Here is a 15,589-nt window from a genome sequence, read left to right as displayed (position 1 = left end):
ATCCTGGCTGGAAAGAATAGACACTTCTCAGACCTGTGTGAGAGATAGGAAACGTTTATGCTATAGCTTCTTCATAATTGTTCTTTCATCAGAATTTGTTCTATTTTAACCTTGAAAGCTTTCAGGTGTCACATACATAGATTGTTATTCAGTGAAAGTCTCTGATTATTGGAATCGTTTCTCTTTATAACTCTTTCCTCTTGGGTATTCTATCCTTCCAATTCTGTTCACCTTGACCTGCCTGAACTATGGTTTTACTCTTGTCAACCCAAAATGGTTGCTGGATTCTGTATTTGCCTTAAAAGGGGAAATACCTCCATGCAAGAAACGTAAATAATGGTGAAAATCGTTTCATTTTTTTTCTTCCCTTGGGTTTTAGGGTCTTGTGCTATCTGTGTTGTCTGAAAATATTTGCTCTCCCTATTTTGTACACTTTTCTAGTTAACATGGGAGGTAATTCTAAATCATCTTATTCCTTGAAAGTGAAAAATGGAATTTGATATTTTTATGTTATAAGTTATTTCTTTCGTAAATTTCAGTTTTTAATTGTATTGCTGTCATATACAGTCCATTTTGGTATATTGAACTAATATCCTAAAACTTTTAACTACTTATTCCTAATTATTTATCTATAACTCTTTCTAAGTAAATGTATGTACACAGTCATTTCATCTGAGAATATTGGCAGTTTTATCCTCTATTATAATCCTTACCCTTTATTTGTTTTTCTTGTATTATATTACCACGTAGTACCTCAAATGCAATTTTCTATAAAAAATTCTATATAAAAAAAACATTCTTTTCTTCATTTCAGATGGAAAGCTTTGAACATCATTAATTATGATGTTTCCTATCTATTTACTATAGATACTTTTATCAAATATAAGACATCTCTTGTGTTTATAATTAACCAAGAGTTGCTATGATTAGGTTTATTGAATTCTACTGTATTTTTTATCTAATTTTTTGTGTACTCCTTTTTCTGCTAAATGTGGTCTATTACTTTGATATATTTTTAAAGGCTACGCAAATTTTGAGTTCCTAGAAGAAATCATATATCTTATATAATTCTTATTATCTCTTTATATATATTCTCTTTTTGTGTCTATCTCTCTCTGTCTCTAACTCTGAGTATTTTTTTAACCTTAGTCCACTTTACTAATTCTTTCTTTAGTTGTTTCTAATCTTCTGTATTGTTAATATAAATTTTTTGGTTAAGTACTGGAATTTCCATTTTTTAATAGTTTTTCTCTTCTAATGGTCAATCCTGTCTATAATTTTCATAAGTATATGAAATATAAGTATTTAAAGTTTTTGTTTCACTATTTGGCTTCTGGACTATCTGGGTGATTTAGTGTTTCTCTTGGTATTTGATAATATTATTTTTCTCTACTTTAATGTCCTTTATTTTTATTCTAGTTTGAAGAATCTAGTACATTAAAGAATATAAATGTACAAAACGGTGGATTTTTCCAGAAAGAAATTACGTTTGCCTCTGGTAGGCACTATTAATTCTACATGACATAATGTAGTCAAGATTGTAGTGCTATTCTTTTTCTAGTTTACCAGCATTCTAAGGTGTAGGTCTACAGCATCCTAACTTGAATTATATGAGTTTTTCTTAGCTCTCCTTGCCTTTGATGGGTCCTGAACATCAGTTTTTACCCATTGGTTTGTTAAAAATTTTGTTCAACCGCTGGCTCATTGACTGCTTCTTCTAAACCATGCTTATATGAGAAAAATGGCGCAAATGCCAAAATCACCTCTTTTAGGATTTCTTCCTTTTAGAGATCATGATCAAATAATTGGTCCCTGTCTTAATGTTCTATTATCCTTAAAGAAGTATTTTTCTTTTGGTTTGGTTTTTATCTAGTTTTGTTCTCAACAGGATGATCAGTTGATTACTAACAGTAGAAATCCAGATTATGTTGGCATAGATAGTTTGTTTATTCTCCTTTATTAAATTGAGTATAAACCTTAAAATGGCTTAGTTTATTTTTCTTTGTAACCACTGCTTTCAACTAGATTATGTCATATCCATTCTGGCCCTTAATTACATCATGGACAAATTTGATTATGTTGTAATCTTCAAATTATAAAAAAAATTAGTTGAGTATAATGTAAATTCTAATATCGCATCAAATAAAAACCTCTTCAGGGCAGCCCAGGTGGCTCAGCGGTTTAGCGCCACCTTCAGCCCAGGGAGTGATCCTGGAGACGCAATCGTGGCCCGTGTCAGGCTCCCTACACAGAGCCTGCTTCTCCCTCTGCCTGTGTCTCTGCCTCTTTCTCTCTCTCTATGTCTATCATGAATAAATAAATAAAATCTTTAAAAAAATGTTAAATAAATAAATACAAACAAACCTCTTCAGCTCCTTCTTTCTGGCTCTCTTCACATTAGAGTTTTAGTGGCAATTCTCTTTCCTGTATTTTCCTTAAGCTTATCTATGTTTTTATTTTTAAAGGAAGATTTTCTTAGTGTATCAGTGGACACAGCTTTTTTTTTTTTATCAGTTTGACAAACTATAATTGATGTTTCTATGTAATTTACATTTAATGTGACTACTGATATGGTTGTGTTAATATCTATCAGCTTGCCCATTGTTTTCTAAAAACTATTATTTTCCATCTGTTTTTTACTTTTTTTCTTCTTTCTATACCTTATGTTGGATTGATAGAGTATTTTGTATCATTTCATTTTCTCTTCAATATTGGCTTATTTACTTATCTTTAAAACATTTTCAGAGTTGCCCTAGAGTTTACAATATAAATCTTTAAATTATTATAGTCTTTGATAGTATTATATTGTTTCATGTTAGTATAAGATTCTTATGATTTACCCCTAATTACTCTTTCTCATCCTTTGTGTTAACGCTGTCATGTTTCACTTTCATATATCTTTTTAAGAAACAGCACATAGCTATTATTTTTTGCTCTGTATAGTTCATTATCTGTAAAGCAATTAAAAATAAATGAATTTTATATTTACTCTCAATTATTATTTCTAGCACTCTTAATTGTAGAAACAAAAGTTTATGTCAGATATTACATTCCTTATACTTGAAGAACATCTTTTGAAAGTTCTTGTTAGGGATGCCTGGGTGGCTCAGTGTTTGAGCATCTGCCTTCAGCTCAGGGTGTGATCCCAAAGTTTGGGGATTGCATCCTGCATCAGGCTCCCTGCAGGGAAACTGCTTCTCCCTTTGCCTGTGTCTCTGCCTCTCTCTCTCTGTATTTCTCATGAATAAATAAAATCTTAAAAAAAAAAAAAAAGCTCTTGTAGTGCAAGTCAAATACATGAATTCTCTTAGTTTTTCTTTCTTTGGAAGAGTTATTTACCTTGAAAGATTTTACATTTTGTTTTTTGTTTTTTTTTTTTGGCTACGTATAAATTGTGGGCTAATATTTTTTGAAACGATTAAAGTAGCCACTGTCTTCTGCCCTACCTACTTTCTAGTGAGAATGTCATTCTTTGCATAATGAATCTTTATGCTCTGATAGCCTTCTTCAAATTTTCTCTTTATATTTGTGTTTCAAATATGTGTTTCATTATGTCACATATGGGTTATGAATTAATACTTATTTTCTGGTCTTCTTACATCCTTGGCTTGAAACTTTAATCATTTCGGGAGAATTCTTACTCATTATCTCTTAACGTACTTCGTCCGCCCTATTTTCTCTCTCTCCTTGTATTAGTTTTTTATTGCTAGCATGATAAATTGCCACACTTTTAGCAGCTTAAAACAATACTAATTTATTATGTCATGGTTCTATAGACTAAAAGTCCAACACAGGTCACACTGAGCAGCCCAGTGTTTGCAGGGCTACATTTCTTATTGGAAATTTTGTAAGGAAATACGATTCTCTCAGATTGTTGGCAGGATTCAATGCCAGGCAACTATAGAATGATGGTTCCATTTATTTGCTGGTTGTCATTCTGGGACTGCCCTTAGCTTCTAGAGTCCTTTTTTTTAGTCCTTGCATGTGGCCCCTACATTCAGAACCAGTGACAATGTATCACATTCTCTTCACACTTGGGACTTCTCTGGCTTCCACTTCTGACATATCTTTTATGCCTTTCTGTTTGCTACACCTCTCTGACTCCATTGAGAGAATTTTCTGCTTTTTATATTATACTGAACCCACCTACATAATCCAGTATAATCTTCCTATGTTAGTGTTCAAAATGTGAATTTCATTTTTAGAGTCCCTTTTGCCATATAATATAACCTACTCACAAATTCCAGGGATTGTGGTTTAGGCACATTTGAGCAGCCATTATTTGGCATATGACGTTTCTACTTCAGTGATTTTAATGACTTTTATATAAGATTTTTTGATACTCTTTCATAGTTCTTAATAAGGCTGGCTAATGGTTTATCTATCTTATTAATTCTTTCAAAGAACCAACTCCTGGTTTTGTTAATCTGTTCTACAATTCTTCTGGTCTCTATTTCATTGAGTTCTGCTAGAATCTTTAACAACTCTCTTCTGCTTGGTTTAGGTTTTATTTGCTGTTCTTTCTCCAGTTCCTTTAGGTGCAAGGTTAGTTGTGTATTAGAGTTGATTTTTTTTTTTTCAATTTTTTGAGGGATGCTTGTATTGCAATTCATTTCCCTCTCAGGATTGCTTTTGCTGTATCCCAAAGATTTTGAACGGTTGTTGTCTTCATTCTCATCAGTTTCCATGAATCTTTTTAATTCTTCTCTAATTTCCTGGTTGACTCTTTCATCTTTTAACAGGATGCTCTTTAACCTCCACGTGTTTGAGTTTCTTCCAAATTTCTTCTTGTGATCGAGTTCAAGTTTAAAGCATTATGGTCTGAAAATATGCAGGGGACAATCCTGATCTTTTGGTATCGGTTAAGACCTGATTTGTGACCCAGTATGTGGCCTATTTTGGAGAAAGTTCCAAGTGCACTTGAGAAGAATGTGTATTCAGTTGCGTTTGGATGTAAAGTTTTGTAAATATCTGTGAAATCCATCTGGTCCAGTGTATCATTTAAAGCTCTTGTTTATCTGGAGATGTTGTGCTTAGAAAATCTGTCATTTGCAGAAAGTGTTGTGTTGAAGTCTCCCAGTATTAGTGTATTATTATAAGCATGTCTTTACTTTGGTTATTAATTGATTGATATACTTGGTAGCTCCCACATTAGAGGCATAAATATTCATGATTGTTAGGTCCTCCTGTTGGATAGATCCTTTAAGTATGATGTAGTGTCCCTCTTCATCTCTTACTACAGTCTTTGGGATAAACTTTAATTTATCTGATATGAAGATTGCTACCCCTTCTTTCTTTTGAGGACCATTTGAATCGTAAATGGCTCTCCAACCTTTCATTTTCAGGCTGTAGGTGTCCTAAGGTCTAAAATGAGTCTCTTGGAGACAGCAAATAGCTGGGTCTTACTTTTTTATCCAATCTGAAACCCTGCGTCTTTTGATGGGATCATTAAGCCCATTAAGGTTCAGAGTTCCTATTGAAAGATATGAATTTAGTGTCATCATAATACCTCTTCAGTCCCTGCTTTTGTAGATTATTTCTTTGGGTGTCCTCTTTCTTTTACAGAGTCCCCCTTACTATCTCTTGCAGAGCTGGTTTGGTGGTCACATATTCTTTCAGTTTCTGCCTATCTTGGAAGCTCTTTATCTCTCCTTCTATCCTGAATGAGAGCCTTGCTGGATAAAATATTATTGGCTGCATGTTCTTCTCATTTAGGACCCTGAATATATCCTGCCAGCCCTTTCTGGCCTGCCAGGTCTCTGTGGAGAGGTCTGCTGTTAATTTAATATTTCTCCCTATGTAAGTTCGGGATCTCTTGTCTCTTGCTGCTTTAAGGATTCTCTTTTATCTTTGGAATTTGCAAGTTTCACTATTAAATGTCAAGATGTTGAATGGTTTTTATTTATTTTAGGGGGGACCTAAAGATACCTCTCTATCTCCTGGATCTGAATGCCGGTTTCCCTCCCCAAATAGGGAAGTTCTCAGCTATGATTTGTTCAAATATGCTTTCTGGCCCTCTGGCCCTCTCAGCGCCCTCTGGAACCCCAATTATATGCAGATTTTTCCTTCTGAGGCTGTCATTTATTTCCCTTAACCTTTCCTCATGGTTTTTTAATTGTTTTTCTCTTTTTTCTTCAGCTTCCTTCCTTGCCATAAACTTGTCTTCTATGTCACTCACTCTTTCTTCTACCTCATTAACCCTTGTCATTTGGACCTCCAGTCTAGATTGCATCTCATTTAATTGATTTTTAATTTCAGCCTGATTAGATCTAAATTCTGGAGTCATGAAGTCTCTTGATTCCTTTATGCTTTTTTTCCAGAGCCACCAGTAGCTCTGGAAAATTCCAGAAGCCAATTCAGAAAGCTTCTGAATTGGCTTTCTGAAATCGAATTGCAATCCAAATTCTTTAACTCTGTGGCAGAGACTACTGTTTCTGATTCTTTCTTTTGTGGTGAGTTCTTCTTTCTAGTCATTTTGGTTAGTACAGAGTGGCTGTATGAGCAGGCTGCATCAAGAATATCAACCACGACCTAAGTAAATTTCACCTTAGATGATTCTGCCATGGTCAGAGACCAGAAATTGAAAAAAAGAACGAAATAAAACAAAAAGTACCACTAAAGTGAAAAACAAATTTTAAAACAAAGTAGTAAAAAATAAAAGTCCAGGAATCCTAAAGAAGAGAGAAAAAAGAAAGAAAAGAAAAAGAAAAAAAAGAAGAAAAAAAAGGGGGGAGAACTGGGAGATGGTGGTGGTAAAGTTGTAGTAGAGGGAGAATGTAGTCTATTTGAGGGGTTTTAGAGGCTGAGATCCTCTTGTTTCTCAGTATATTTAAGTTCTGTATATTAGAAGATGCTTAGTCCCAAATTCATATAAACCAGAAGTACTTGTAGAAGGCCCCAACATTGACCACCAAAACATAAATGAGATAAAAGAGGGTGGCAGAATGGGAATGAGGAATCTCACGAAATGAACCAGCACGGTATACCACTTGGTTCTGGGTACATACTGGTCATGTTTTAGAAGGTATTAACTTCTGCCATTGTAGAACAAAATGAGGCAGAGAAAACAAAACACACACACACAAACATATCTTGTATATCTCCGAAAATTAACTTGAGTATGTTGAAGGGAATCTAGAAGTGGAAGATATATCTAGGACCCATAATTATAGGTCCTAGATATATGAAATATATCTAGGAGAATATATCTAGGAGAAATATGAAAGTCAAAAGGAAGAATCTTAAAAGAAGAAAGGGAAAGAGAGAAAAAGAGGTGGCAAAATATTGTAGTTAAGGTGGGAAAAGAGAAAAAAATTGGAAATTTACAGTCTGATATAAAAATGAGTTGTACTGGAAAAAGGAAAAAAAAATAAAGGTGTGGTATCCTCTGGTTCTGTATACTGTAAATCCCTCGACTTCCCCTGGAGCCTAACAGCCCTGCTTGGTCAAGAACTTGCTCTTCCCCTGTCCTTCCAGCTGGTCTTCTAGAGGAGGGGCCTGCTGTGCTGAGTCTCAGATGTGTGCACCTGGAGGAGCTGCCCTGCTCCCCACTATGTGCTGGGCTCAGTGGGAGCTGTTTATCCTGTGAGGCCCCTGCTCCCTGGCAGCCCCGCCTCTCCCAGGCACAGGTGACACGAGGAGGAACACCACCACTGGTGGCGGCTAGCTCTCCAGCCCTGGAGTCAGCTCCCGCAGCTCCCAGTCCGCACTGGCCTGGATGCTCCCCGGGGTGAGGGAGCACTGATCTGCACAGCTTGGGGGCACTAGGAGGCAGGAGAGACCTCATTGTCCTGGGCCTCTCTTGCCTCCACTGTCCCGGAGGAGCGTAGGAACGTGGGCTGTGACCCCTGGCGCCCTGGGCTCTGGGGCCTGCGCCGCTGGAATCGCGGTCTTGGGCCACACAGCCCCCTCCACGCGGAGCCACCTCCTGAGCTGCTCCCGAGGCCCCGCCAGGCCGCGCTCCAGCCCTTTCCTGAGATCAGCCTGCGGTGTGCGTGTGCTCCCCCCCGGGGTGCGCTTCCTCGTTAGTGCCCCCAGAACCTGGGGGCCCCACTGTCCCTCCTGTGGCTATGCCCGAGTTCACTGCTGAGCGCCTTTCCTCCGTGAAGAATCTGGTGCAGATTTTTAAAGCTCCTGCTTCTCCGGGGCTGGGCTCTCCTGTCCCAGGGGCTTTCACCTCCACCTTAGCCCGGTTCCTCGCGGGGGTGCTCCCCCACTGGATTCTTTTTAAATTTTTTCTGCCTTCCTACCTTGTTAGAAGAGAAAACCCTTCTGTCTGTAGCGTTCCAGTGGTTCTCTCTTTAAATCTCAGGTCGAATTCATAGGTTTTCAGGATGGTTTGAAAGTTACCTAGGCAAATTGGTGGGGCCGGGTGACTTAGGGACCCTACTCTTCTGTCATCTCACCCTGCCCCCTTCTCTTTCATAGTTCTTAAATGCACTTGCAAACACACTCTTCTCTCTCTTCCTCTGTCATTATAAACATAATTCTTTTGTTGTTGTTGTTTCAGCATGCCTTTTTTTATTGGCCTATCTTTAAATTCATTGGTTCTTTGTTAACTTTATTGAGTCTATTGATAACCCTGTTGAAGGTATTGTTATCTCTTTTACTATATATATTTCTATCATTGTTTCTTTTTTACAGTTTCTTACTCTGTGCTAAAATTCCACTCTGTTTATGTGTGGACTTATCTTTTCAAGTATTAATTAACTCTTAATATGGTAAACATAGTTTTTAAAAATTCTTTGATAGTTCTAACGGTTTATTTGTGATTCCGATTTTGTCAGTTTGTGATTCTGACTTTGTCAGTTTTTCTTTTTTGGATGTCTTACACTTTTTGTTTGAAAGCTGGACATTATATAGAGGATGGTAATAAGTGACATTCATAATATTTATTCTGGAAATGGGCTTGCCTCTATGCTAGGCCTTTACTGTAGGTTAAGTTATTCTACCAAGGAGTTGAGCTAGGTTTGTTTTCTTGTTTTAGTTACTCTCAATGCACCACATGCCTTAAATTTTTCTACTTGTACCTTGTCTTTATCTAGAGGCTGGTTTGTCAGAATGTTTTACTCAGTGTTCCCATTCTACCCTTATTTTTAGGCTTTCCATTAATGCTGCGTGTTCAAGAGGTTCTCTACACTGTGGCCCCTACTACGATAGTAGTCTACTGTTACTTGTTATTGAGTACTTGCGGGCCTAGTGTACCGTGGACATGGAGTTGTTTTCTGTTGTTCTCATTCAGAATTGGTTTTAGGCAGGTACTACCCTGGGTCTTGGAAGTAGGATTTTCCACCGATCTTGGCCATTTCCAAGTGGTTGGAGAATCTCTAATTATCAGGACTCAAAATGTTTTCTTGCCCTCCTTCAGAACAGAGTTATTTCTGCAAAAGGCTCTGGTAGCCTGGAAGTGACAGGGTTTGCTGTCCTTTTCCAAAATATGTAAGGCCTTTGTTCCATAAGGATTACAGGTAGAAAGCCCAGGCAGAGAGCATTGTGTCTTTTCTGCAAGAGTCACTGCTCCTCGCCCTTCGCCTGCAACAGCTTCTCAGCTCCCCATGTTGCCCCCAGTCTCTCTCATGAGTAATGGTGAGGTGTGTGGAGAAAATCCTGCAAATTACTGCAAACTCCCCTTGTTCTTGCAGCTCTGAGGATTTTATTCTTTCACATTAGCTCACTCTTGGACTTGAACAATTTATTAAAAGTTGTTAGCTGATTTCTCCTTACCAATTTAGGTGATACACAGAGTTTCTTCTTCCTGGGTCCTGCCCCAGTGAAGCACGTTCTTCATCTCTGTCTTCTCTCCTTAAAGGTCTGTTCTTCCTTCAGATTTCAAGGCTAGTTGGTTACCCTGCAACCTCAGCTCTCTGATGGGTTCTAGCAGTGTACATAGATTATCTGGCTTCTTCTTGTGACTAGTGTAGGAGTGACCATTTCCAGCTTTCTGCATCTTAAATGGAAGTTCTCAATTCTTTTTTAAAATTCAAATTCCTAACTCATGATTTTTCAGTTTGGATTTTCAAAAAATATTATATGAACCAAGTATTATACTAAAAGCACTTATCAGTAGACTACCACCCCAGGACATATATTCTCAGAACACTTTATACAGGCAGGTTTTTGGGGAATGTTCTCAATCATGTCACCGTTAAGGAAATGGGAGGGAAAGATTGGTCCAAGGAAAAGTGATAACAATTGTGATGGAAGTGCTAGGCCATTCTGGGGAAAGCTCTAAACTGGAAAGTCCCTGAAAGGTATCCTCAATTGAATCAAGGGAGCTGGGCCTTTCTGTCTCCTCCTTGACTGGGGTTTGAATACAGAGTACTCCTGATAAGGTGACTTAATATTGGGCAAAACAGGCCACTTCTTGGGGAAGGATTCATCTGTGAGCCACCACCCAGCAGTCCTCCTAAGATCTCTTGAGAACAAACATCTCTATACTACAAGGGGGATCTTATTACTACTGCCATACCTACCATATTAAAATAGTTTTTATCGGGCAGCCCAGGTGGCTCAGTTTAGCGCCGCCTTCTTGTGATTCTTTTTAAAAAGAATAAAGAGAAAATGTCAGGGTTTTTTTTTAATTTAAAAGAAAATGAGGAAATAAGCAAGAATTTTTTCAGCTTCATGTTTTGATTAGTGTAACCCTAAAAAGTTACAGTTAAGAAAAACCATTTAGCAGTGCAGTAGGTCACAGGGTCACAGAATCTGAGATTCATGATGCATTTACTCATCAACTATCTAGTCTGTGAAATTATATTTCAGGAATACCTTGGTGGCTCAATTGGTTGAGCATCTAATTCTTGATTTCAGCCCAGGTCATGATCTCAGGGTGGTGAGATCAAGCCCCAGGTCCGGCTCCATGCTTAGGAGGAGTCTGCTTAAGATTGTCTCTTTCCCTCTCCCTCTCCTCCTGCTCATGCTCACTCTCCCTTAAAATACATATATATACATTTCACATTAGCAGCTTAGTGAAAACTAAACAAAATAATTTTAAGTCAATGTTTGTCATTTCCCAGTCATAGTATATAACCAATTAAGAATTTACCTTTACAATTTATGGTCATAAATTAAGATTTTCTTAATATAAGCAAAAGCCAATATATAATTGTGCTTTTTAAAACCATAATAATAAAACTCTTGTGTTTTAAATCATGTTGTTTTAATCCAGGCATTGACACTTTAAAATTTCATCTAAGGCATTATTATTTTCTTTGAACATTTTGTTTTTATAGTTAGAAAATTTGTGAGAGTGGTTGAGAATTTACTCAACTAGCAATAGTAGTGTTCTTTTTGGAAATTAGGAATTCTGTTTGTTAAAAGAATTTACACTTAACTGTAAAGAAAAATAACCAATGTCAAAATAACATCATAAGCATCATTAATGTGACTGAAAGGAATGAAAAAGAATTGAGTAGGGAGAGAGGGATGAGAAGCTTGAGAGAATGCATTTCATCCTGGAGTTGGCAAATTTCAGGCCCAATACTAAATACTAAGAAGTTGCTAGACTGTTTTAATCTCACTTAAGACTATGTAGGGTAAATTCCCCATCTAGTGCACCTTCATATTATTTCTGTGTATAAAATGTCTTAAACTGAATGAATGTTTTTTGAGTAAATGAAAATAAGTTTTCAAATAAAACTGAAAAATTATTACTTAATATTTTTCCTAATCAAGTAGAATATGCTAATTTTCTTGCAAAATAATTTGCCAAAAAAAGTGTTTTCTGGTCATTTTTACATGTGCTATTAAAAAAATTAGATTCAAAATGAAGAGGATAATTCTTTTATTTTTATAGGAAATAAGACCAAGGAGTTCTCTTGTGTTAAAATGTTTTATTTTTTTACATCTTGTCAGATAAATTTTTCATATATGCTTTGGGAAAAGTTTTACATTTTGTACTTCTCTCAGATGAGAATTGAAAGAATATAGGCAGGATTTTTTGTTTGTTTGTTTGTTTGTTTTTAATTGGTGATAGGGGAGGGTATAAAGCTGAGATCTATGTTTGTATCATGTTCTTTGAGAATTTAAATTGTGTAAAGATGAAGATCACATACTTTATCCTTTAAAATACATTGTGAGGAATCTATAAATACCAACGACAACAACAAAACCTGTCCATTTTCTTCACTGTAAAGTGATAATGAAACTCTTCCACTTAGAATAGGCTATTGTTTGATAAAGAAATCTGGCAGTATTATTCAATGATGATTTTTCTGTACTTAAAACCTTTGATCTCTTGCTGGGCAAAAAGTTACATTGTTCCCCATTAGAAAATTAAAATTATGGTTATAGAATGATATGTAAGAGCATTATTTAATATTCTGTTGTTTTATAAGAAAATAGTTGCTTATTAAAATACTACTTTAGAGAGTCACTCATTGAGAAATATCTGTTTTTATCCCTTAGTTCAAGTCAAGGTAATTAATACATATATACCACAGTTATGTAATTGGTTGCTTAAATTAAGTAAAGTTTCTGTTTGATATGTAAGTTAACGGGAATAGTATTTTTGCAATTCTGAAGCTTCTAAATCATACGGAAACCCATAAATTATGGGAAAAAGTCATAAACTAGGGGAAAATATACCTAAGTTTAATTAGGTAATAGTATATTACAGTAGCATAACTGTGATGTGAACCTTTATACATCTAAAATTTTTCTAAAATAATTTCACTTTCATTGATTAATCTTAAATAAAATATTCATGCTTCACTCAGAATTCAAGTACAGAAACAAAACAATAACATCCAGACTTTTCTCTTCTTCATAGATTTGCTCTTAACATTCTTACTCCTCTTTCCTCAGAGGAGGGGATTACTTTAGCTGGGAAGTTATGGGACATGATCCTGGAAATTAGAATGAATTAAATAATTAATAGATATAAAAAAGGAATTCTATCTCTATACACTAAAAGTCAGAGATAACTTACGATTATTTTATGACTTCAGGTAGCATTCACCTTGCTGTTTTACAATTTACTAGTAGTAAATCCTCTCCTTAAAACAGTGTTTCTTGGATCAGCTGTAGCAAACCACCTGAGACTTTGTTAGAAGTGTGAATTCTCTCAGTACATCCAGACCTGCTGAATCAGAAGTTATGGGGATGAAATTCTAGGAATCTCTGATTAAACAGCATCACAGGTGATTCTGATCTACACTAAAATTTGAGAACCATTGGTTAACGAAGGTGTTTGTTCAGGAACAACAAGAGTAAGGGAGAATATTGAGAGTTCTGTTTATCTTTAGCAAGTCCTCAAAGCCCCACCCAGGTCCCTTTTTTTTGCCTAAAGTTATTCCTCCAGAATATTCTCTTTAATATTCCTGGAAGCACTCATACCAGTTTCCTCTCTGGGTTCTTGCTTTGAAGCTGTTGACCTAGATAAGAGGAGACAAAGTCAGATAGAAGTGCTAGTGGTGAGGCTTTCAGTATACACATGATTCAGATTACACTATTTCCAAGTTATGAAAGAATGTATCCTAGATTATTCCCTTATCCCTGTTTAGTCACTTAACAATGCAATACTTTAGTTTTAAATGTTAGCAATAAGTTGAACATTATTTCTATAATTAATAACCTTTTTGTCACTTATGTTCTCCTCACATATAGCAAAATGTTACTTAGCTTTGTGGCAGAACTTTTATTATTTTGAAGCATTGTTGAATTTTTACTTTACATATCTTCCATGTAGAACAATGTGTGTTCCTCTAACAAATTATTGTATTCCTTTTTTTATCAGAGCCACATTCTGTAAGAGTAAATTTAGTTTTATTCAAAAAAGCTATTATAAGAGCTACCATTATTGATCTCTCACTGTGTGCCAGTTACTTTTCTATGCAACTTTATATGCCTTAGCTCATTTAATCCTCACCAGCAGGTACTATGGTCATTTTCATCTTGTATGCAAAGGAAGCCTAATGCCCCAGCTCACCTAGGTAGCATAAGAGAGAACCAGCATTCCAGTCAAAGCAGTCTTACTTCAAAGCACTTATTTCTAAGAGATAGATATTACCAGATCATTTATTTGCTTGAGAAGAATTTTTTTCTTTACCCCTGTTTATGTATACTACTTGAAATATTTTCAAGAATGTCAAATAGTGCTTCCTTGAGGCCATATAACTTAAAATTTAACAGTGAAGTAATACAAATAATAATGCAAGAATCGGTAAATAATTGTAAATGGGCTTTTGAAATGAAGATACCTCCTTGAGCAGAGCAATTTCATTGTATTACAGTGAATTCTAGTTATTCCCTTATTTGTCCAGCTTTTCATGGAATTTTTAGGCAACCCTAGAGAACAAAGGTTAATTCTTTGTAACTGACACAGTGATCTATGTAGTAAGTGTTTAAAATAGTTTTCTTTGATGGATAGGATAGTCACGGAAGACATAGAGCTAGGAGCAGAGTTTGTGTCCCTTGCAGTTCATGGAATCCCAATTTCATTTCACAGAACAGTCATTCTACCTTTTTCAGAGGATTTATTTATTTATTTATTTGAGAGAGAAAGAGAACCAACGAGAGAGCATGATGAGGAGGGGCAGAGGAAGAAGGAGATAAGGAATCTCAAGCAGACTCCCTGCTGAGTGTAGAGCCTGCCTGGGGCTGGATCTCACAACCCTGAGGTCATGACCTGAGCCTAAACCTTGAGTACAAGGCTTAATCAACTGAGCCACTCAGGCATCCCTGGTCATTCTATGTTAGCTACAGTCTTTAGAGCAGCCTTATGAGTGATGTGAAACTGTACAGTGTGTCCCTTCTACTGAAGCAGTTACTATTCCATGTGTTAGATACATACTTCTATGATTCTTTCAAGATTTTAATTTAGAAGTAATAATTTGACGTTTTATATTGAATTATATTTACTAGTCTTTATGTCTTAATTTCAACAGCATCACTGCAAAACTTGAAAGAGCTTTAGAAAAAGTTGCTCCTCTACTTCGTGAAATTTTTGTAGACTTTGCCCCATTCCTATCTCGTACACTTCTTGGCAGTCATGGACAAGAGCTATTGATAGAAGGTATGATTTCTCTCTATATTCTAATTATTTTAGTTTCCTATAATGTATCTATTACTCATGATAATTTGTACTTCTGGAGGAATATTTATTACCAAAAGAATATAAAGATCTTGCTTCCACAAATTCTGTTAAGATATTCATACATGCTTTCTTCGTACTCATTTTTAAAAATATCATGTTTTCACAGTCAGTGCTAATAACAGAGTGGAGACCTTTGAAAAAGTGTTGGACTGGGAGACTATGGCTCTTATAATCCTAGTCTTAGAGGGCCGTGGTACATCCTTCACCAGGATGGTGTGTTTACTAAGCAATACCCTCTAAAATTTCCTTCTAACTCTAAGAGCCATGCTTCTGTAAATGACTTCTTATTCATATAACATTTGTAATAGGAGAATTCTTAACTGAGAAAATGTGAAGACATACTTAACTTGGAATTGATGAAGCTATTGTCTTTTACTCAACAGCAGCTTAAATGGAGTGAGGTGGAAAAGCAGATTAATTATTGTGAAGAGTTAATTAATGCACCAGTATTAAGAGAGCAGCTTTTAACAAATGGTTGTCTGAAGCTTTATTTCT

At 36.0% G+C, this 15,589-nt stretch overlaps 1 protein-coding gene across 11 annotated transcripts in view; it reads left to right on the top strand.

Annotated features, from left to right (window-relative positions):
- NBEA (neurobeachin) overlaps positions 1-15,589 on the top strand; it is a 674,158-nt gene that overhangs the window by 257,375 nt on the left and 401,194 nt on the right. For all 11 annotated transcript variants that reach the window (XM_049101416.1, XM_049101413.1, XM_049101412.1 and 8 more), the window contains one exon: positions 14,886-15,013. In XM_049101416.1, coding sequence (XP_048957373.1) covers positions 14,886-15,013 — 128 coding nt within the window. The remainder of the gene's footprint in view (positions 1-14,885; positions 15,014-15,589) is intronic.

This window comes from Canis lupus, chromosome 25 (assembly GCF_003254725.2).
Source record: "Canis lupus dingo isolate Sandy chromosome 25, ASM325472v2, whole genome shotgun sequence".
Lineage (NCBI taxonomy): Eukaryota > Metazoa > Chordata > Mammalia > Carnivora > Canidae > Canis > Canis lupus.
Note: the sequence above shows the minus strand (reverse complement) of the source record. Positions and strands in the feature narration are given on the sequence as shown.